At 34.6% G+C, this 25,542-nt stretch overlaps 1 protein-coding gene across 3 annotated transcripts in view; it reads right to left on the bottom strand.

The window, feature by feature from the left end:
* Csmd3 (CUB and Sushi multiple domains 3) overlaps nt 1-25,542 on the bottom strand; it is a 1,110,517-nt gene that overhangs the window by 131,185 nt on the left and 953,790 nt on the right. For 2 of the 3 annotated variants that reach the window (XM_026384530.2, XM_026384531.2), the window contains 3 exons: nt 24,260-24,373; nt 23,671-23,766; nt 21,929-22,132 (listed from right to left, as the gene is read on the bottom strand). In XM_026384530.2, coding sequence (XP_026240315.2) covers nt 21,929-22,132; nt 23,671-23,766; nt 24,260-24,373 — 414 coding nt within the window. The remainder of the gene's footprint in view (nt 1-21,928; nt 22,133-23,670; nt 23,767-24,259; nt 24,374-25,542) is intronic. The other variant, XM_026384532.2, reaches the window with a different exon arrangement.

Raw genomic sequence — 25,542 nt, 5'->3', positions numbered from 1 at the left:
CTATACAACAAACTGCTACTCCAAGCTATCGATTAATAAGAGAATACCATTTAATAAGAAGCTTCTCAAACAAAAGTGGAAAAGATAATCACCCCCATAGATGTATAAATGTCAGCAGAACACAAGAAATGTGGAAAAACAAATTCACTATTTTATAGCAACAGATTTCCAGGATAATAGAATAGATAAAATGCTATATATATATATATATATATATATATATATATATATATATATATATAAACAATGATTATTTTTTGGAGAACAATGAATTCCAAAAGAAAAATGAAAAACAACTAATGAATTAATGAAGGTAATTAATGAGATATTCAATAAGAATATGAAAAATAACCAATAGAAGTCTTCAAAATGAAAAACTTAATAAGTCAGAAAACTAATGAAAGTCTCACAAATGAACTACATTAGAAGAAAAAATATCAGGACATGAAGATAAGTCAGATGATTTATAACATTCAACAGTAATAAAGAAAAACAAGAAAGAATAAACAGAAAATACATCTTGGGCATCATTCAAAGGTCAAGCATATGAATGTTAAGAATATTTACGGAAGAAGAGTTACAGTCTCTTGGCAAAGAAAACCTATTTAGTGGAAAATAGCAGAAAAATTTTCAAGTCTTGGGAAAGATGCAAACATCTATAGTAGAAGTACCCATCAACAGATGTAACTGAAATGTATATATACATACATATATTTCATTCATAAAGAACCTTTCTACAAACTATTATAGATCAATTAATTAAAGTACATTATAGAAAAAAGAATATTCAAAGATACAAGAGAGAAGTGCCCAGTCACATTTAAAGGCAAATCCACCAGAGTAACAGTAGATTTATCAATAGAAACACTAAAGATCAGAAGGGCATAGAATGAAGTATTCCAAGTTCTGAAAGAAAACAACTGCCAACCTAGATTACTATACCCAACAAAGTTATCCTTCCAAATTGATGTTGAAATAAAGACCTTCCATGATAAACATAAACTACAAAAATTATGATAACTCAACCAGCATTACAAATGATCCTTTACCTGGAAGAGAAAGAACAGTAAACACAAACATGAAAGTTCAGGAAAGAATAAATATCACTAAAAAAATAGATAAGAATATGAGAATTAGGAAAGAATACAAAATATTATTAATACAAATACCAATCAAATCTCTAAGAAGAATAGGAGGGGAAAAGTAAAATACAACTCAAAACCAGAAGGAAAACAACTAAATGACAGGAACAAGTACATATCTTTCAATAATTAGCCTGAATGTAAATAGTTTTAATTCTCCAATTAAAAGACACACATTAGCTGATTGGATTTAAAAACATGACCTAACAATTTGCTGCATGCAAACTCACCATGCTGACAAAGACATACACAGACTGAAATGAAAGCATGTAAATTTATATTCTAAGCAAAAGTAATCCCAAAACAAACAAGATAAGCTATATTTATATTTTATGAGACTTTAAGCCAAATTGACTAGAAAAGACAAAGAAGGTCACTACATATTAATCAAAGGAATATTTAATCAAAAAAGTTATAATGATTTTAAATATACAAACACTACTGGACATAAAGGAAGAGATAGGTCCTTCAATACTCCACACTCTTACCAAGGATCATCCAGTCAAATAATTAACAAAATAACATAAATAGTGTAGTTTAACTCTGGATAGTCAGTGAATTATTGGGTAAATTAGGAGGAAGTTAGAAAATACAGTCAAATTAAAATTGAGACATAACATACCAGAAACTATAGGATAAAGTGAAACCAGTACTAAGAGGAAATTTTATAGCTATATGGACCTACACTTTTAAAAAGAGAGAGGGAAAGAGGGACCTCTCAATTAAATAATCTAATGATGCATTTCAAGGTGTTAGAAAAAAAGAAAAAAATATAAGCCTAAAATCAGTTGTTGAAAAAAAAAAAACAATAAAGATCAGGGATGAAATAAATAAAGAGACTAAAAGAATAATAAAAAGGATCATTGAAATAAAAAGTTGCCTCTTTGAAAAGATAAACAAAATTGACCATCCCTTAGCCAAACTAATGAGGGAGGAGAGAGAGAGAGAGAGAGAGAGAGAAGAAGAAGAAGAAGAAGAAGAAGAAGAAGAAGAAGAAGAAGAAGAAAAGAAAAAAGAGAAATAAAAACCAAATATATGAAATTAGACATGAAAAAGGGGATTTATAAGAGATATCACTGAAATCCATGGATCATTCAGGAATATTTTGAAAAAATATGTTAGTAAATTGAAAAATCCAGAAAAAAAATGTGCAAATTTCTGGACATTATATGCCTACCAAGATTGAACCACAAGAAAATATAAAACATCTAAATAGATCAATAACAAGCAGTGAAATTAATAGAGTGATAAAATGTTTCCCAACAAGGAAAATTCCGGGACCAGATGGATTCAGTGCTGAATTTTACCACTGTTTTAAAGAAGAACTATCACCAATATTCCTCAAATTATTCCATAAAAACAGAAGTGAGGGTTGGGGTGTGGCTCAGTGGTGGAGTGCTCGCCTAGTATGCATGAAGCACTGGGTTCGATCCTTAGCACCACATAAAAATAAAATAAAGATATTGTGTCCACCTAAAACTAAAAAATAAGTATTGGGAAAAAAAAAAAAAAACAGAAGTGAAAGAAGGCTTGAAAACTTATTCTACAAAGCCAATATTACCATGGTACCAAAACCTGATATGGACAGAGCAAAAAAGAAAACTATAGATGAGCATTGTTCATGAACGCAGATGCAAAAATTCTCTATAAAGGGCTTGGGAATCAATTCAACAGCATATTAGAATGATCATATATCATGAGTAAGTTTATTGCAAGGATACAAGGACGATCCAACATACTCAAATCAATAATAGTTATTCAGCATATAAACAGAATCAAGGATAAAAATCATATGATCACTTTAATAGGTATAAAAAAGCCTTTAATAAAATTCAACATTCATTCATGATAAAATCCCTGAATAAGCTGGAGATATAGCTTCGTTTAGAGTGCTTGCCTAATGTTCATGAGGCCCTGCATTCAATCTACAGTATGGGGAAAAAATACCTGAAAAATTAGGTATAGAAGGAAAAGAGATTATACCTCAACAAATGGTGCTGAGAAAACTGAATATCCATGTGTAGAAGATTGAAACTACAACACCATTTTTCACCCTGTGAAAAATCAACTCCATGTATTAAGGATTTTAAGTTAAGACCTAAAACTTTGAAACTACTAGAGGAAAACACTTAAGGAAAATGGCACAAGTAATGATTTCCTGAATGAACTCCAGTAGCTCAGGAAATAAGAGAAAGACAAATGGGATGGCAATAAAATTAAAAAGCTTTCTATGCAGCGAAGAAAAGAATTGACAGAGTGTAGAGACCACATGCAGAATGGGAGAGACTCTTTGTCAGCTATATTGTTATGCTCGAATTCAGGACCCCCAAAGACCACCAGAGACCCAAGCAAAGAGGTGTTTATTGCGAGCTAGCTCAGTCCTCCGCGTGCACAAACAGCAACTGGTGACGCTGAGAGGCCCTGAGCCCAGGGTTTGCAGCATTTTTATACATTTTTTGGAGGGGGCAGGGACTTCACATACATCATAGCAAATCATCACACACTGCAGGAAAATCAAATAACAACTCTAAAACATGATTAGCACATTCACTGGCGGGAACAAGTTGGGTAGGGGTGATTGGTCAGAAGAAAAGGGGTATTGGTTTGAACTGATTGGTTTGAGCCAAGAGGGGTGTACGTGCTGAACTACATGGTTTCCCAATATGTTATCAACCACCATAAACTACTGGGAGGGTCATCTGGTATCCCAGGTATTTCCCAGTCTCATGCTGATTGGTGGCTGCTAGGGGGTTGCTATGGATCCCCACCGAGCCTGACTGAGTTAGGGACACCTGGGGCAGCAGATCTCTCCTGTTATTTGTAGATAAACAACTTAGCAGGGTGGGAATGTGCTTAGGAGTGCTCTGTGGGTTTTTCCAAGTACAAAGGTCATGTCCCTTTCTTGGACAGGCTTTGCTCTGAGATAGAGGCTGGTTTTTCAATATGTTTGAGAGAGTATTAATTTTCAGAATTTATCAAGAACTAAAAAATTTTAACAAAGAAATGAGTAATTCAATCAGAAACGAGTAAATGATCTGAACAGAAACTTCTTAAGTACAAATGACCAACAAATTTATAAAAAAAAAAAAAAAACACTCTGCATTTTTAGGTATCAGGGAAATGAAAATCAATATTATGTTGAGATTTCATCTCACTCCAATCAAGATGGTTATTAATAAAAAATGTTTGCAAATATGTGGAGAAAAAGGAACCCTAGTACACTATTGGTAAAAATATAAATCAATACAGCCACTATGAAAAATGGTGTGAAAGTTCCTCAAAAAATTAAAAATGGAACTCCCATATAATCAACCATACCATTCTTGGGTATTTATATGAACAAAATGAAATCAGCAAACAGATGAGAGATCTGCAGTCACATTTATTGCAGAAGTACTCACAAGAGCTGAGATACAGAATCAATCCAAGTTTCTATCAACAGATAACTGAAATGTACATACATACATATATTTCATTATACAAATATACATACATATATTTCATTCATAAAGAAGAATGAAATTATATCATTTGCAGAAAAATTGAAAGAACCAGAGGACATCATACTAAGGAAAAGAGCCAACACAGAAAGAATGACAAGTATTACATGTACACAAGTATCATGTTTTCTCTCATATGTGGGACCTTACAAAAAAAAGAAAAAAGAAAGAAAAGACCTTAAACTAGAAGAGGGACTAATGGGGAAGGAGAAGGCAGAGGAAGGCACCACAGGACCATAGGAAGTAGTAGAGAGAAAAAGAAAGAGTAGGTTGAAAAGTGCACATTATCACAGCATCATGTATATATTGAATGCCACAGTGAAACCCACACATTTGTACAATTAATATGCTATGTATTTATAATTATAATTTTTTTTAAAAAATAGAAAGAAAGGTGCTTAAGGGGAAAAAGAAGAGGTTCAATGTCTTGTTCAAGATCACACAGAAAAGAACTGATCTGGGATTTGAATACTGGTAATTTAGACCCAGTCTCTGTTCCTCAGTGGGAGGTGCCAGTCTGGGTGTTGCTAGGAAAATTACTACAGTAATTAAGTATGTAACCTACTCTGAAGTCAATAAAGGCTTCTGTCATTTTTTAGAAGACACTAATCTGAAAAAAGATTTTCATATCACTAGTATTATTGAAGCCAGATTTAAAGTTAGGTAGCCAGTGTAGTTAGGTAAATCGGGTCTAATAGCGAGTGAAATCTAAAATGGAGGCCATGCTGGGAATGACTCAGGGAAAACAGGACAACTCATGGAATGTTAATGAAGTCCCGAAAAGGCCCTAGGCCAAAGTCCACCTCAAAGAAATGTTAATGGAACCCAGGGAACAGCCCCCAACAGATTTGGAGATAGCCCATCCCAGAGAAGTGATAATCCCATCCCAAAAGGTGATAATTAGGTTCACCTGTGTCCTAACCCTTCCCCCTTGCATTCCATCACCAAAACTACAAAAAGGGGAAACAACCGCACTTCCATGGATTCCACCTCTTGGGTCCCCTTCTTCCTCAGGGAGAAGTCTTTTCTGCTGTCCTTTAATAAACTTCAAATTTCTACTTTGACCTTGCCTTGGCGTGCTTCTTTGGTGTTATTCTTCAACATCGGGGAAGCAAGAACTCGTCACCAGTCAACAGCAATAATATTATCAGCATATCTTTCTCTCACCTACCTCTTACCTACATATCTATGGACAGTCAGTGTTGATGTTACCTCTTTAAACTTTTGCTGACTCCCCTATGGGGTGCTTATAGCTTGTTTCTGGATATAATCAAACTTACAACTCTTAAGTACTGTGTGAATTTGAAAAAAATTCCTCAAACTCTCTGAAATGCTGTAGCATTTCCTTATGTATAAAAAGGTAGTGCTATTGCTTCCAAAACATTCTTGTGAAAATATAGAGTACAATGTACATAAAGAAGCTGGCATACTACTTAAAACATTCTTTTTTTTTAAAAATCATATGCCATTTTATTTATTTTTTTAAAGAGATAGATAAGAGAGAGAGAGAGAGAGAGAATTTTTTTTTTAATATTTATTTCTTAGTTTTCGGCGGACACAACATCTTTGTATGTGGTGCTGAGGATCAAACCCGGGCTGCACGCATGCCAGGCAAGCGCGCTACCGCTTGAGCCACATCCCCAGCCCCCTACTTAAAACATTGAAGAGTCAATAAATTATATTTCCTTTGGCTACAACTATTATTATTTTAGGTACCAATGGCACTGTGTTCCTTGCATTTTTCCTAGTCTGCCTATAATGATAGATACAATGACATATTTTTATAATATTTTTCTAAAAGTGATTTACAGTTTTGTGCCACTTTCATAGCCAAATGCAAAAGTCCAAGGCTATTATTCAAAAAATGTACTGGAAATGTTTTTAATAGTGTAGCAATGATTTTAGAGAAAGTAATTTTGTTGTAGTGGTTTAGATCTGGAATTTCCCTCAAAAACTCATGTGTTGAAGACTGGTATTCAATGCAGCATTATCTTGGAGCTTTTGGAAAATTATTGGATCATCAGGGCTCTAACCTCATCAATGGAATAATCCATTTGATGGATTAATAAATTGAATATGTAACTGAAAGCTTGGTCCCTGTCCCCAATGTAAATTAATGCCAATTTAATAATGAGGACACAGTTTTTGAGAAAAAGGAAAAAGAAGGTTTATTGTTTTGCTAGCAAAGGAGAATCACAGGAGACTCCTGTCCCAAATGCTGTGATTCTCCTATCAGGGGGACAGGGGGTTTTAAAGGAACTCTTCAAGGGTTACATTCCAGGTGTTTTCTGGTAGGGGGTCCCAGGGCACCCTGATGGTGTGTTAGTATTCACTTGTTAATTTGGGAGGTGTTCACTTCCCAAATCCTCAGCAGGAATCTCTCTCCTGTAGTGGGTTATGTTCAAGGACAATTAACTAGGGGAAGAAAAGATAACCTCGTGTCCTTAATCTTGTTAGGGAGGGAGAGAGGGGAATAAAAGGAAGAAAACTTCATTAAGGAAAAATAATAATAAGCCTTAGAGCAATGAGGGATATATTCAGAAGGTGAAGGGACCACTATTACAAATAGACTTCTGGAAGAAGGTGAAATTTGTAGGCAGGTGGGGGCATTGTTAGGAAAAAAAAAAAAAAAAAAGGTCACTGCATTGTGCCTTGATTGGACTGTATTGAGACCCCAGCCCCTTCCCTGGTCTCTCTCTGCTGGCTTGCAAGAGCTAAACAACTTTTCTCCCCCACTCCTCTGCTAAGATGTTCTGACTCATCTTGGGCCCAAAGCAATACAGACAGTTGACCTTGAACTGAAACCTCTGAAACTGAACCAAAATAAATCTTTCCTCCTCTAGATTTTTTCCCAGGTATTTTGGTCACAGTGCAAAAAGCTAACATAGTTATGTTTTCTTATAAATCGATGTTATTGGGTTATATACAAATTCAGCATGATTAGACCAGAAAGGATTTAATTCCTCTAAAAATAAAAACATTTGCTTTGTATGGTTTGGAATACAATGCCAGGGATGGGGGAAGAATTATAAAATAAACATTCAGATGGTGGAATGAGATGGACATTAATACCTGTAAAGGTAAAAATTCTAAGCTGATCCCAAGCTGCAAGAGCTTGAGTTAAAGTGTAAGAGACTAGGGCATTGTAAAGTTTCTAGATTATAAGGCCTGGGCTAAAGAGTAAAAGACAATTGTTAAAATGGTAAAAGCCTATTGTTACGATTCCTCTGCTATCCCCGGAACCTGTAATCTCTGTAAAGTTGTTAGAACAATGCTGGAACTGCCTAGTAAATGTCTCTATTGATTCCCTGGTTGTTTAATAGCTAAGGACTCTAGGTAGCATAGCACGTAGACATTTAGGCCCCAGAACCAATCAGTTTAAATGTGTACCCCGCTTAGAAACAACCAATCACCCCTGCCCTGATTGTTCCCGCCAATGTATGTACTAATCATGTTTCAGGATTGTTGTTCAATTTTCCCGAGCCTCATGATGATTTGTTCTGATGTATGCTAAGCCCACCACCCTCTCCAAAAAGTGTACTTAAGCTCCACCTGACCTCTGCTCTGGGCTCTGGGCTGCTCTCCCTTCTTGAGTGAGCTCAGAGCCCCAGCGCGCTGGAACGGATCCCTAATAAATTTCCCCCCTGCGATTGCATGAAGTGAGTCTCTTGTGTGGTCTCTTTCTCCGACGTTCCGCTGTACCCCAACATACCCTAGATACATGTATGACTGCACATACAGTGTGACGCTACATCGAGTACAACCATGGAAATGTAAAGTTGTGCTGTAATTGTGCACAATGAATCAAAATGCATTAGCTATCATATATACCTAATTTAAATAAATTAATTAATTAAAATTAAAAAATACAATATTCACTCCAAAAACAGAAGAAAAAAGACGAAGCACTGTTTCTGAGATGACTAAAAATACCTTATAGATTTTTTTTTCTTTCTGTCTCTACCACCAACCACTTCCCTACCTCATTCTCATATTTTTCTAGTTACTAACATTAATCATATCAATTGTCTTCCTTTGACTGGTATATTATACATATAATGTATTCTCAAAATTACTGTCAAAATAGTCTTTGAAAAATTATAACATGTTAATTCTCTGCTGAAAATCCATCAAAAATCTTCCTATTGCCTTAACTATATAAATAAATACAGTTAATTGTCTTATCCTCTAACTTCACCTCCTGATTCATATGGAAATGTGTTTTTCCAATACTTCATCATCCCAACACTCCCATCCTGGGGCAGCCCACTACACTAATATGTTTCTTTTACTGATATTGAAGCCAGAATTAGGCAGTCAGTATAGATAGGTAAATCGAGTCAGGTCAGATCTAGTCAGGCCAATTTTTAATGAGTCCTGGGAAGTTGGAGACTGTCCACTGGGGGATAAGAATGTTAATTCCTTCAGAGCACTTCCTCCACCCTTATCAAAAACCTGCCCCTGCTAAGGTAACCTGTCCTAGGAATTGCCCCTCCCTACAGGGAGCTATAAAGTTGTTAATTAATGTGTCCAGGGCTGTTCCATCCTGCCCTACCCCCTTCAGCCCACCCATTTCCCAACTTTTGGCTGTCCCACCAAGCATTCCTGGGCTTAGTCACAAAAGCCAGAAGGAGAAAGATGAGAAAAGAGGGCAGGAGCACAAAGGAAGGTTAGGACACATAAAAAGGGCAAAACACCTCCCTTCTGGGGATACCAGGATACCAGCTATGGCCCCCTTCTCCCTCCTGAGAGAAGTCTATGTTACCCATTTTAAAATAACCCTGCTTTATATGCCTGCCTGGGTGTGCTTCTCTAATGTTCAAACTTCAACATTTGAGGGAGCAGATATCACTTGCTCTGTCCTTTTCTCACCTAGCTAACACCTGCACATTTAGGGACACTCAGTGTTGATGTGATCTCTTAATCCTTTGTTGACTCCCCTGTAAAGTACCCCATAGTATCACCAAATTATTTCCTATACAACTTCTTCGCATTGTGCTCCCATAGTCCTTTTCAATTGATTCATATCAGAATAGGAGGCAATCAGCTTGTTGCCTAGAACCCTCTTTACTATGGTATCTAGATTCTAACTCTTTCACTCTTTGCATTATAGATTTTCCCTCCATGCTGCTATCGTGAAAACCTATTTCCTCATTCTCTTCTATATCTATTCCAACAGACTTTGTCCTCACTACTCTATTGAAATTACTATGTCAAAGTCACCAGAATAGTCCTGTTGTGCCATGATCACTGCTTAATTTAAAATTATCTTCCACTGTTGATGAGCTGTTTCTTTGCTTGATCATTAGAATACTGCTAAGAGCCACAGCCAAGTAATATGATGCATGACATTTTTGGTTGAAAGGTGATGCCAGCTAGCCATTGAGATGATATGATTATGTTAAGATTTTCATTCATATGGATATTGGACTCCTGCTGTTCACCGTGGCCTGCTACGGGACTACTGGAGAGTTCCCATTGGTTGGGGAAGTACAGTAGGAGGGAATTCTGGGGGAGGAACTTCCTCTGGGGTTCCGGGAGAAGGCTGAGTGGGTCAATCGGGATTCTTCCCGGGGGCGTACAGGGCATTGGCAGCAGTTTCAAAAAATAAAGTTTGTTCCTGCTTGAGTGGCTCGTGATTTTGTGCCTAGCCAGACTGCGGCAGAATACCATACTTTGCTGGTTTTCATCTGTATCACTTGATACATTTTGAAAAAACAGCCTCTACCTCAGAGCAAAGCCTGTCCAAGGAAGGGGGCATGACCCTTGTCATTGGAAAGACCCACAGAGCACTCCTAGGCACCTACCCACCCTGCTGAGTTGTTTATCTACAAATAACCTGAGAGATCTGCTGCTCCAGGTGTCCCTGACTCAGTCAGGCTAGGTGAGGACCCGTAGCAACCCCCTAGCAACCACCAATCAGCATGAGACAGGAAAAATACCTGGGATGCCAGATGACCCTCCCAGTAGTTTATGGTGGTTGATAACATGTTGGGAAGCCATATAGTTCAGCATGTACTCCCCTCGTGGCTTAAACCAATCAGTTCAAATGAATCTCCCTCTTGTACTAACCAATCACCATTAATTACCCAACTTGTTCCCGCCAGTGAATGTGCTAATCATGTTTTAGAGTTGTTTTATGATTTTCCCGCAATGTGTGATGATTTGCTAAGAGATGCTATGATGTATGTGAAGTCCCTGTCTTCCCCAAAAGAGTGTATAAAACTGCTGAAAACCCTGGGCTCGGGGCCTCTCATCGTCACCAGTTGCTGTGTGCACTTAGGACCAATCTAGCTCTTTGCTGCTTACATGGATCTTGGTCTCTGGTGGTCTTTTGGGTGTCCTGAATTCGAGCATAACAGTTCAATGTTTGGTTATTCTTGGAAGGCAGCTATGCTCACCACTATACCACCAACTCGGTTATTCTTATTGTTTTATTATTTTGTTTGTCTTTTTGTAGCTCATCATTTTCCTTTTAATTCTGTAAAAACTGAACCACTTTGTGATTTAGTCACAGATTATTTTAGCTTTCTAATCACCATGTCTCAGTGATCACATTTATTTCCATATCTTCTATATACTAAAACTATTAACTATCTTCAGTCATGACTTCTGCCCTGAGATGTATAAATCTAATAAATACCTCAAAGGTCATATGTCCAAAACAATGTTTGAAATTCTTCCCCACCCACACAGACCTCCATCTATGTAAATGTACCACCATTCGCTCTGCTTTTAGGCCACAAAACTAAAATTCATCTTGGTTTCTTTTTACTTTGGGTTCATACTCCTGTCTACATTCAATTTATCAGTAAACACTGTCAGTTATTCCTTAAATATATATCCCAAATCTCACCAGTTCTTATCATCTTGACCATGATTTTCCTATTTAAATCACCATTACCTTTCCCCTTCTCTACTACAATAGGCTCCTAATTGGTCTTCCTGAATCTACTTCATCCCTTCTTACACCGAAACTAAGATCATATCACCCTCCCATTGAATGAATTCCTACACTACTAAATTCAAACTCATCATGATTCTGGAGAGTAAGTTCTGACCTGCTCTGAATTACTCAATAATGAATACATCAGCTTTCAGGCCATACCTGACCCTGAGTTATACCATTTTGTAGAGCAATTGTTTTCTATAAGTACTGGATTTTGAATATAAGTACTGAGTTAGAATTATTCTACACTTTGTTTGTACAAGTAAACAACCACCATCTAACACAACCATAAGGCACAAAGTGGTAAATTAATTGTGCTAAAAAGTAAATTGGGCTAATAAAAATGACCACCTGGGAACTTACTGACTTCAGAGGTTCTTGGACACCTGATTGTATCAAACTCATGAGAAAACCAGGCCTGTGAGCTTATCAAACACAACAGACCACTGAATGAAGCAACCCCCTCACCTGAGACACATAAAAGGGGGAGCATCCCAAGACTGGTTGCAGTGGCACACACTAACTCATCATTAGACCAGCCAGTGAATACATCACAAGACAATGAACTCTGAACCTCTGACATTCTGCCTCAATATTAGCTCAGCTCAATCTCCCTGTTGATGTGGCCGACCTTGAAACTCCTTGCCTTCTGGAACCTGGTCTACCCTAAGTTCTGCTCACTGACAACCCTGTGCCCTTCACAAAATTTTTGGGCTAGTTCATTATCTTATCTGACCATCAGTCATGACTCCTGCATTTGTACCTGCTCTCTGCCTTTGCTGTCATTTCAGCCTTCTAGATCCCTGTGGCCACCTCAAACCTTTTAGTCTTTCTGTAACCTATATAAATCATTGTGTGTGATTTGATGTGTTATATATATTAATAACTAAGACTGGAAAAAAAGAACCTGTTACTGCCCATTTCATGACTACCAGGAGGCCCACAAGTACTCAGAGACTAGTAACTGATGAAAGTAGTGTACCTTGTGAATTTATTGCTATTCAATAGATTCTGACATTGTGGAAAGGTACAGATGTGTTTGGTCTATGTTAATGGCATAGTTCGCTCATGACAATGCCTTCAAGGCTCCATATGACTTGGTGTCTGCTCTGCCTATTGAACTTATCTCCTATCACTCTTCCATCTTCATTCCCTGTGTCGCAGACACCTGTGATAACTGCTGTGATGTAAACATGTCAAGTTATCCCCCCTCAGACACCACACATCACCATCAAGACTTTTATACCCTCTTCCTTTTATTAATTTAATTCTAATATAAAACAGCAGCATGCCCTGATTGCCTTCTAAACCTTACATTATCTAAAGGGCTCTACAGCACTTACCACTACTTGAAAAAAGAGAGTTATATTTGTTGATGTGATCAGTTTCCCTTTAAAATCTAGACTTCACAAGAACAAGGATATTACAGGCCTATTCAAAACAATGTCATAAGTGCCTAGAAGAGAGTCTGGTACTTAGTAAGCACTCAATAAATACTTGATAGAACTGAGCATCTATCTGCATTTATCTTGGGTTTAAAGATTACCTCATTAACATTCCTGCAACATTATTTTCTCCCAGTATTTTCTAAAGAAGCCACATTTGTCAAATTCTACTTTAGTAATTTTTATTTTTAACCAAACACATCAAAGAACTATAAAAACATTTCCAAATACACATTAAAACATACAGAATCTTTTATGAGTTTCACTTTCCAAATGTATTACTTAACCTAACATTCACATACTATTTTTAAAAGATACATGGATAAATTTCCCCTTCTGATCAGTATTATAGAATATAACATATGGATCAGGAGAACGGGTTTAGAATCAAGTAACCTAGGTTCAAATCCTAATTCCACTTTGTCTCTAAACCAGAAAGATTTTACTATTTGTAAAAGAAAAATAAATTGTCCACATGGTGGAGTGGAAATTTCAATTATATATCGAAGTGTACAATATACAATTGTATAATATAAAATATACAATTTTTAATAGTAGCTTTGTGTAAATGCTAATAATTGTTATTTATTACTATATTTAAAAGCTTTTTCTTGGATGAATGGATGGATGGACAAATGAGTCAAGGAAAGATCCTGTATATATTTCTTCATCAATTTCCTTCCCTCTCTGAGAAGAAATAGACAGATGTTGCCATGGAGACACTCCAGTAAAGTAATACTTTCTGAATCTCAGAAGGAGTTGAAAAACAGAACCAGGTAAGGGTGATGGGATAAACAGCTAATTAAAGAGTTTTTGCCTAAGGAGTGTAGGTGGAGGCTTCAGGGTTTTTCAAAGGAGACCTCCCACTAACAGAAACACTTATGCCTGAGGTCTTATATTGTCAAAGCTATTAGTGGCTGCAGGGGGGTATTTGAATCTCAGTGTCTCAAAGGCAGGACAGCTTGGGGAGGAGGGTTATGGGACTGAAAATTTAAGAATTCTGGAGTGTAAAAGGTCAAATTTGAAAATAAAGTTTGGTCTTAAGCACATTTTATTTTTCAGTTCTATATTTGTTCCAAGTCTAGTTTTTTAATAAAAATATTGTATTTTTGAAAATAATTTACCTAAAAATACCTTGGTAATTCAGCTTTGTACAAGATTATTAGGTATTGTTTATATACTAGCTGTTTAAATTTTGGGATCTCCTAATTTAGTATTTGATCATTTTAACTCTTTAATGACCGTGTCTAATGGAGTTGATTTCCAGTCACGTTTTTTTTTTTCAGTATGTCAGTGTGTACAAAATTACTGAGCATTTTACTATGATATAAAAAAAAATGAAAGTCTTCATAGTAGTCATAAGAACTATGAAATTGGAGCAATACAACTGAGATGGAAATCATGAGGAATGTAGAAAGCTGAATTCTTCTGGTTTTAATTAGATGCTCACTTTATTTAAGCTATTAACTGAGCTGTTTGCTGAACTGTGAAGGCAGAGTAAACAATCATTGTTATAAATCCTGTAAATAGATTGTCAGATTATATCTGAACTGTTACATGTAAACAGAGCATTTGTTCTCTTTCTGAATAGAATTCCACTACAGAAGTAAATATATTTCTTGTGTTTTAGCTACATAATTTTCTTACTGATATCAGAAGACTTTGAAAGTTCAGATTTGTAAAAATCTAAGTAAGCAAAGTGAGCAAGGGCATCACCATGTGGTAGAACACTGAAATTAAAATACGAAGACTTTTGATTGGGGGAGTCTTGTCTAAGTTGAGACTACTACAAGTAGTCAGGAAATCATCACAGCTATTTGCTAAACTCCACTCTTTGAACAAATGTTTACTGAACATCTATTATATATCAGGTCCACTTTTGGTTGAGCATAAAAACAAAATAAGTGGCAGGGAAATGGTGGGAAAATTAAAAGGGATTAAGGGAAAAACCCACATAATGTACTGTATGATTACTGTAGAGGAGAAATGGTAATACTAGGCAGACTACATGGAGGTTAGTTGAAAGAAAATTATTTTATAGAAAAATAAAGAAAAATATTTTATAGGATGGAAAAGAAAGATATTAAGGGATAGACTTGAACAAGGAGATGCTGTGAGACAAAAAAGACACCTAAGGGATGCAGGTTCCTCTCAGAAGGAATACAAAGTTCAAAGGCCTTGAATCAAATAATATTTTATTGAAATAATAGATGTTCAAACTTAACTCAAATTAGAGTGCTTTGATATCAACCCCAAAACAGCTCTGTATTTGACATTCATGTGAATCTTTAAGATACTAAGAATTTTCTTTTTAAAAATATTTTAAGATATATCATCTTATTCAGTATATTTTCAAGCTAAATATTTATAGTTACTAAATTTAAAATAAAGATTAGTAGTTGGATCATTTGGTAAAAACTAAACTGAACTGTTTTCTGAGTGTCATTCAATATCATCTTTTTTCCATTTATTGTTTCATAGACTCCATATACCTTTCTGATATTTGGTCAATGTTCTACATTTACACCTTTTTCACAAAGAAGGATATTGTAACTATGGTATAAGATATGTGATCTTGGCAGCAAATATAAGTCATCTTATGCAATTATCTATCTCTGGATATGTTCAAATTGTCTTTGTTCATTCCTTCTGCTATAATAAAATACTATAGAATACTATAGAATAGATTGGGTGCCTTATGAACAATATACATTCATTCTCACAATTCTGAAGACTGGGAGGTTCACTGACAGATTCCATGTCTACTGAGGAGCCACTTATTGCTTCATAGAGCTCTCTGGGATCAGTTTTATAGGGGCACTAGTCCCATTCACAAGGGCTCAGACCTCATAATTTGATTACCTGCAGAAGCCGCCCCCCCCAATAAAATCCCCTTAAGGGTTGGGAGTTTGATATATGAATTTTCGGGGGGTGAGGTGGGGGGCGGGAACACAAGTATTCAGATCATAGCATTCTGCCATTACCCGCTAAATTCATGTCCTTCCCATAAGCAAAATATATTCATTCCATCTCAAAAGCCTTAAAAATGTTAATTTTTGAACCCAAAAGTCTAAAGTTCATAGTCTCATCTAAATATGTAAATCAGATGGATGACTCTCAAAGTGTATTTTATCCTGACATAAACTTTCCTTCAGTTTTAAGCCTATAAAATCAAACAATTAATATATTTCTAATATACAACCACGCCCCATGCCACATGCCATATGTGCAAAACAGACATTCTACGAAACAGAAGAGAAGAAAGAGTCATAGAACTTGAACAAGCTAAAAAACTCAAAGGTTGATGCTGTGTCCTCCAGCCCATCCCACTAGGACTGTGGTAGTGGCTTTTGGAACCACAGGTCTGCCTTCTGGACACAGGGAGGTGGAAGTCCTACTTTGGATACAGTCCTACTTTGGACCACAACTTTGCTGGGCAGGTGCTGTGTAGTGTGGATTGGCTCCCATGGCTTTGCTAGGCATAACAATGTCTCAGTTCTCACATGTTGAAGTTGTACACCTAAGGTTCTTCCTGGCTGGAATTGCACACCAGTGGGATCTACTAGCCTGGGGTCATAGTCTACCCACTATCTCCATTGGGCCTTAGTTGAGGTTTTCTGCAGTGGCTTTACCCTATGGGCAGGTCTGTGCCTCTCTAGAGATTGTTGTCCAGGGTACCTTTCATATATACATGGTGGTAACCATGCTCTTATAGCTATGTTGGTAATAGCACACACTCTATCAGACCTGAGTGACTAAAGAGATCTATGACTGAGTACAAAGAGCAGAGTATGGGATTGTGACCCTATGTGAGGCAGTGGAGGACCCTCCTTTGAGGGCTGCCCCCCAAGACCTTGCATTCTGGAAGGGTGATGATCTCTGAAATGTATTCAGGGTCATGCTTCTATTGTCTTGGACAATGGGTTCTGGCTTGTATTCAGAGAGATGTATAATCTGCCCAGTGAATGGGCAGAATGAGTAGCTATTTGCTTCTATTGAGATGGACACTCCTTATCTACACTGCTTGGCCTTGCCCTTGAAGTGGTCTCTTGAACATTCTTTCCCTTTTCTAATTCAGATAGGCTGAGGATTTTTAAGATTTTTTCATTCATGATTTACAATTTAAATCATTTCTATCTTCTCAAATTTGAATGCTGGTAATCGAAAGCAGTCAAGCTGTGCCTCCAACATTGTTTAGATATTTCCATAGGCAAATATCCAATTTCATTGCTCATGAGTTCCCCCTTCTACAAAGCACTAGAACATGAGTACAATTCACTAGTATTCTTTTGCAGTTTATAACAAGAATAGGCTTTCCTCAATTGTCTAAAATTGTGTCCCTTATTTTCATCTGAGATACAAAAATAGGTTTCACTGTCTGTATTTCCACAAACATTCTTTTTTTGTGATCATTTTATTATTCTCTAATTGAAGCTTTAAGAAAGCTTTGCCAGAATCACCCTTTCTTGTGCTTTCAGGGCAATGCAGGCTTATTCTAGCACACATCTGAAAACTCTTCAGGCCTATACTCATTACCCAGTTCCAAAGCCACTTTTACTTTTTCAAGTATTTGTCATGGCAGCATCCCACTACTAGCATCAGTTTCTTTGCCTTAGTGCATTCAGGCTGTTATGAGACTGAGTGACTCATAACAAAACAGAAATTTATTTCTCCTAGTACTAGAGGCTGTGAAGCCTAAAATCAAGGCACTGGCAGATTTGACATCTACTGAGGGCCTATCTCCTGGTTTGTAGATGGCCATTTTCTTTCTGTGTCCTCAAAAGGTGGAAGGGAAAAGATACCTTTGTAGGATCTCTTTATAAGGTCTTTGTCCTATTCATTAGGGTTCATGATCCAGTCATGTCCCAAAATCCTCACTTCCTAAGGCACTTAAAATTTAAATTGACATTTAAAATTTCAATATATAAATTTTGGAGGAACAGAAATATTTAGAACATAACATCAGCCAATGCAAAATAAAATGTAGTCCATTCTACGTTTAAAGACCCTTCAGGAATGAAATAATAGGTTTCTCAAAAAGTCCAGAGAATTACAAACAGCTAGACTGCTGACAGATTTTATAGGTTCCTAAACACCTCATCTTTTGCCCCCAAGGTGGGAAGTGAGTTCAGCCTACATCTAGATTGTGGAAAGTAACTAGCATTCACTTTTGAAGCTAAGTGTCAGCCACAGAGTAGGTAATATTTCAAGTCTTTCACAGTCTTATTTTCCATCAGGCTCTACTGTACTTGCTGAGGTACTTTTCTAGTTGAATTTACATAACACTCCTTTGTGTTACATGGATTATTATTTCTGATGACAAAAAAACATTGAAATCAGCCAATTAAAACATTTTCCAAATGAAAAGGGTTTGTAACAATCATGTAGAATAAGAGAAATTTTGAGCTTTTTCAAGAATAGTTTATAATTTAAAATTTATGGTTTCCCATTTCATAAATATTTTCCTTTTTCTTTCCTCTAGTTCAGATTTTCTTGAATTTTACCCCCCCCTTTCCACCTTGTCAGCTAATTTTTCCTTCCTCTATTTTTCATCTTTCTAACTTATACTTCATACTTTCATAGACATATTATCTTAGATAATGTGATGTTTGAGTTTTTCAGTGTCAGAAAAAAAGAAGAAACAGAGTACAAAGGTTGGTTAATATATGTTTTAAAGGCCAATTAAACTTGTTTTGATTTAACTTTATTTTTATTTTATGTTAGGCAAACTTGCAAACACTAGAAACAAACAACATAAATATATGCTCATTGTTTTAATTATTCCTTCAAAATATTTATTATTGCATGTATAAAATCATGGAAAGAAATTTCACATTCCTTCTAAACAGTGTAGTCTTCAATAATTTCTGTTTATAAAGAAAATTATTGTATTTCCTCAAAATCTTTTTTAAAAATTTAAAGTACAAATATGCTGTTTTTAGGTCCTTTGGGTATAGTCCGAGAAGAGAAATAGCACAGCCACATCAATGTTTATAGTAGCACAATTCACAATAGTTAAACTGTGGAGTCAACCTAGATGTCCTTCAGTGGATGAATGGATAAAAAAAAATGTGGCATTTATACACAATGGACTATTACTCAGCACTAAAAAATAATAAGATCATGGTATTTTCAGGGAAATGGATGGCATTAGAGAAAATTATGCTAAGTGAAGTTAGCTAATCCCCCCAAAATAAATGCTGAATGTTTTCTGATATAAGGGGGGTGACTCAAAGTAGGGTAGGGAGGGAGAGCATGGGAGGAAAATTATCTCTAGATAGGGAATAGGGGTGGGAGGAAAAGGAAGGGAGAAGAGATAGTGGAAAGAGACATTCATCATTATACAAAATACATATATGAAGATGTAAATTTGGTGTCAACATACCTTATATACAAACAGAGATATAATAAATTGTGTTAGAAAGGTGTATTAATAATTGTAATGCAAAAAAATAAGAGAGCTCATGTATAATGGCATAATTTGACATGAACATACTTTATATACAGAGTTACGAAAAATTGTGCTGTGAATGGATAATTATGAATGTAATGCACTCCACTATTGTCATGTATGTAAGAAATTAAAAAATTAAAGTACAAATAAAAGTATTTAAGTCAAGGAATTAAAAATTACTAGAGTTGGAAAGAGTGACAAAGCTAATGCAACACAAAAAAATATTCTGTGAAGAGTAACTTTTACGTACAACAACTTTAAGGTTGTTAGGTAGCAATTATACATGAGAAATGGTTTAGGGATTTAAGAAAATACTTAGTTTGGGGCTAGTGTTGTGGCTCAATTTTAAAAGCACTTCGCCTGGCATGTGTAGGGGACTGGGTTCAATTCTCAGCACAACATATAAATAAGTGAATAAAATAAAGTTCCACCAACAACTAAAAATGTATATTAAAAATAAATTCTTAGTGTGAGCCAATCAATTAATCAACAGCCATGCTCAGTGATACAAGGTCTGACAAGACAGCTAAATCAAAACTAATCTGCCTAATCTCAGCTCTATGAACTATACATTTTACAATAGGGGGAAGATAGATAAACTAAGAGATTCAAAACCAAGGGGCAAGGTTAACCCTATTAAGTAAAACCATGAAAAAACAATGCTAACTAGACAATGACATAAGAAAAAAAACAGTGCAACTATAAAACTCACAATTGTCACTGAATGGAGTCCTGGGAAAGACAGAAGACTAAGATCAGAGCCCATCAACCATAAATACTGTAAAAAAAGTTCCAATTAGAACCTGTCAGCCAGGCCAGGTTGACCCAGTGTTGACCTTAGGTTGTTAAAACAACATTCTATCACTGTAATGATAACTCTTTCCCTCAACCTCTTGAGTTTTGCTTAGATACCTGTGGCTCAAAGCTTGTGTGGTGGAGGTTGGAAATCTTTGCCTATGAAGGTTCTTTGAACACTAACTGGAAGAATCTATAGAATTTTTCCAATGATATTTAAAATATTGAATGGGTAAAAGTTACAGGCTTTCTCTAAGATATGGAAGAAATCAAACATGCACACTTCACTTTTATTCAAGACAGTACTAAAAGTTCTAGCCAAAAATCAGACAAGAGAAAGAAAAAAAGAGCTCTCAAATTGGAAAAGAGGTAGTCAAATTGTTATTGCATATAACATGATCTTATATTTAGAAAATCCCAAAGACCTTACAGAAAACCTGTTTGAACTAATAAACAAATCTGCAAAGTTGTAAGATACAAAGTCAACACACAAAAGTCAGTAGTGTTGCTCAATTCTAGAAGCAAAATCTAAAGCAATAAAGCAATCCCATTTACAATATCCCTAAGAAAGAACCTGGGAATAAACTTAACCCAAGTAGAAATTTTTAAAAGGAATACTATAGAACACTGATAAAAGAAATTGAAGATGATGATGCACCCACCAGGTTACCCTTCTCCCCCCACCAAAGAGACCCCCACCATAACTGTAGGTATACACTTCTCTCCTAGTAAACAAAATCTTTACAAATAGTGTAAGCAAGATTTCTGCAGAGACCTCATAGTGGTTTGAAGCTTCCTCTTTGTTATAAAGGCTTGGTTAATCTTTCATGTAAAAGTTGAGTCTGCGGATCAAGTTTGTTGCTATGCAAAATTATTATTTCTGTTTTCCTTGGTAAAAACTTGTGAAATCTTTGGCTGAAAACATGGAACAAAGAGTAACTGTCATGTAACCACCCCACTGAGTATAAATCTAAAAAAATTTCCAGACGTAGGGGTTCTGAGATTTTAATGCATTAGCATGTGTGGACCACTGCAGCTTAAATAAACCTGCTTCCTGAAAATTTCTCAGGTGTCCAGCCTCATCTGTCCTACATCAATGACACAGGAAAATGAAAAAATTTGCTATGTACAGAGATTAGAAGAATGAATTCTATTAAAAATATTCATACTATACAAACCAATACATAGATTGATTTTAATCTTCTTTTAGGATTGTTTCCCCAAATTTGTGTGAAAACAAAAATATACAAATAACCTAAGCATCTTGAGCAAAAAGAACAAAGACAGATGGGACAAAGACACTAAAAAGTGTCTGCTCAGGAAATAATCATCATATGAATAAAAGAAAATATTTGTAAATTTTACATAGGATAAGGGGTTAGTATCCAGAATATACAAAAAAACTCACAAAACTGAAAAGCAAAAATCAAAAAATAAAATAATTCAATAAAAATGGGTACTATATCTAAATCAGCATTTCTTAAAAGAAGATATACTAATGGCCAAGAGGTGTATAAAAAAAGTTCAGTATTACTAATAATCAGAAAAATATGAAACAAATGAAATAAATGCATGCAATTTTATACTTGGAAAAACATTATGTACAATCATAGAACAATATTAATGTAAATTAATACACTCACCAATACAGGTAGGTAAAGAATCATTCCACTGGGCCAAAGAATTGGGCACAGTATCACACCTAATTGCTATGGATCCATGGAGAATATATCCTGGATTACATTCAAAAAGAACCAAGGAACCCACTGCAAATTCATTGCCAATTCTTCTTCCGAATCTTGGTTCAGGAACAGAACTGCATTGTGTAGAACTTGTTCTAGGAACAGCTGTGTAGAGATAATTGTTGGTTTTAATTTCACATGTATTAGACAAATTTAAAAATGTTACTATTTAAACAGTTTAAAAGAAATCCATTTTTGTCAGAACTTGAATTAACAACTTGAATATATTTCTAAGTTTTAAATTCCACACAAAATAAAATACAATTTAAAATTAATATTGTCATTGTCATCAAGATTTTTGTTCTGAAAGTTTTTCTTTTGATACTTTAAACAACATCAAATATTTTTTCTATTTCTTAGCAAATTCTTATTAATACAATAAAGCAATTTTAGGTATTGAAATTTATGTCATCAAAATTGAGTTTTTTTAACTTGGGATATCAAATTCAAAAAGTATGTGTCAGTTTACATGAAGTAGTTTTTTAGTACAATTTTTTTCAGCATATTTTCTGTAAGAACATAAATTTCTAGATGCATTTTATTTATTATAGCATGTTTACAAACTTTGTTTTCAAAACTTGTTTGTTATTGATGAAGACAATAATTACATTCAATATTTAAGTCAGACAGATTAACAACAATAGAAGGTTTTATGTCAATAATCATAAATATCAAATTTGAAATTGGTTTTAGACTTTATATCTTTCATTTGTGCCTTTTTAAAAATCGGTAAAAAAGAATGATAACAGGATGTTTTTTCTTTTTAAAACACATACGAATGTGATTAAAGAGATTGACAACAGTCCAAAGAAATGATACAATGAATTTCAAGTAGATCAATTTCTCTTATGTAACGTGAGTAATGATAACTAAATTTTTATAGTGCCTTGTTAAATTCATAATACTACAAGTTGTTTACATGGGGAACTATGATTAAAAATAAAATAATAATATAGCCTATTGATAAGGTGGATAGAAGTTTAATAAGAACAACAAATAATAAATGTTTATAAATTTATCAGGAATAAAGTTCAAGGTACATTTGAGAATAACTCCTACATAATCATACATAATTCAAACAAAATATTTCAAATGATAGCCTTTAATTTAGTTTAATGACAACATGGAAAATTGTTTATATAAGGCAAGAAAAAGCTGTCTAAATGAAATTCTAATTGTTCAAAATCTTTATAAATCATAAGGAAAGTTTCAATTCTCTTGAGAGAATGAGAAAGTATAATTTTAGAATACAGTCATGATTTTCTTAACATGTCTAAATATATCAGGACAAAAATTTGTACATTTTAAATGTAATGTGCTAGACTACAAGGAAAATAGAAAATATAGAGAGTGAACAATTAACAGAAAAGCAGAGATGTTTTGAAAACAGTATTCTGGGAGGGAAGGAAAATCAGACATTTAAATGGAGAATGATAATGGAAGCAATATTTCTTTTTTACTTTGTTAAAAGTGACAATGTCCTTGTAGTGAAGTGGGGAATATGGGAAACAGGGTAAAACTACTTAAAAAAAATCTTTTATCCCTCCTATATGGTTATGAGTATCACATCGTTCAATAGCTTGGAACACAGCATGGAAATTGATATCATTCCTTAGTGTGTTTCTAGACTACAGGGCACTTACCTTGATAAACAAAGTGAAATCCCTTAGCTGTTATTGGTCCAACTGAAGTAAATCGAATTGTGATCTGATTACCTGAACTCAGTGGAAGTGATTCTCCTACTCAACAAAACAAACACTAAGATATCATAAATAATTTTCATTCAGTAAACCTAACAAATTATATTATTTTACACTGTCACTTGAAAATTTCAATCTATCTTCTATTAAATTGCTTTAAACTATCCTACCACTAACAATATATTTTCTTTGGGTAAAGCTTCAGTTGCTATCTTTTTATCAGAAGGCTTTAATTACATTTTGATACAGACTAACTCATTCTTCAAAGAATGTTTAAATATTTTATATTACATTAAGTACCACATATTGTGATTAAATATATTTACTTGATTACAATTCCAGAAAATATTTTTCTCAAGCTTCTGTATTACTGTAAAGTTGTGTTTCTATTCTTAAAAAATATATATATGATTCTATTTTCAGTTTACTTCATTTGTAATATGGATGATATAAATCTCAGCTTTCTCTATAATACTAATCAAAGTCAGTCTTTAATCAATAGCTGATGCATGGCAGTTCTATTAAAGGATACCTGAATGGGATCCTGAGAGGGAAGATAACAGAGAAGATTGCTGAGTTGGCCCATCAAACACCTCAACAACATCGTGGAGTGATGTCTGGAAAAATACAAACTGGCCAAACACCACTGATCAACAGGAACCAGGAGAAGCAAACAAATCACCAACCATCCAAAAATGAAAACAAAAAACAAAAAACAAAACAAAAAAAAATAGAAAGAGGAGGAGAGAGAGAACAAAGTATTACAATATAATAGTCATCTTTCTTTTTCTTTTTCTTTTTTTAACCTTTAAAAGGGGATAGGTGCCAATTGGTTGATATTCCCAACATAAGTATTTCAGGTCAAAAGATAATGACCATGGCCTAAAATCAATAAAATTTTAAGAAGACTATTTTTTAAATATAAAATAGGCATAGCACTTAATTTAGATCAGAAATCATAAGGTTGGTGATTAGTACTTGAAATAACTATTTTTTGATTTTTTTCCCAATGATAGTTTGATTCTTTTCACTTTGTGACTCTCTTCTCTTTTTCTAATTTTTTTTCTCCTCCTTTAGATGAGATAGCTGTCATTCAGGGTTTTTTTTTTTTTTTTTCCTCTCTTAAAATGTCCAAATAGTTTTTCTGAAAATAGATCCACATGATACTTGTCAGAGATAGTGTTTTAGTGTTTAATTTACATTCTACACCAAAAATGATTTCTTAGCTTGTATTATTAATCTCTGCCAAAATAAAGAACTATTATTTATCATTCCTTAGCAACTGAAATTATAAAAATTTCATAAAATGATTAATTTTGCGTGGTAAGCACAGTACTGAAATATGTACCAAAAGAGCTCTGTGAGAGACTCATTTACTTTACATTGTACTTGTCTTTCATTACAAATTAAATTTACATGCAAAATCTATTCCAACTATATCTTCAAAGAAAGAACCCATTCCAGAGTCAAAATCAATTTGTGTTTTGTGCCCCAAAATTTTTTCAATGGGTTTCAATCATTATTTTTAAAACTTCACTGGATAGAAAAACTGTGAGGGGTTTAAAAGAGTATGAATATATATATTTTTAAAGTTTAATAAGATAAAAGCCAAGATAACTTTAATAAAGAAAAATCACATTATTTTAATTAAATTAAACATTTATATTTTATATGTCAAGTCAAGGTAATGGACATCCTTTCCTGGCCCCTTCAAAAACAATCTAGTTCACTTGAAACGTGCTGAGTTTTACATATGAATACAGGTTATGCATAATACTGTAAACAAAGATGCAGTATTTTTTTTATCTTTTAATA

Source organism: Urocitellus parryii, chromosome 7 (assembly GCF_045843805.1).
Source record: "Urocitellus parryii isolate mUroPar1 chromosome 7, mUroPar1.hap1, whole genome shotgun sequence".
Taxonomy (NCBI): domain Eukaryota; kingdom Metazoa; phylum Chordata; class Mammalia; order Rodentia; family Sciuridae; genus Urocitellus; species Urocitellus parryii.
Note: the sequence above shows the minus strand (reverse complement) of the source record. Positions and strands in the feature narration are given on the sequence as shown.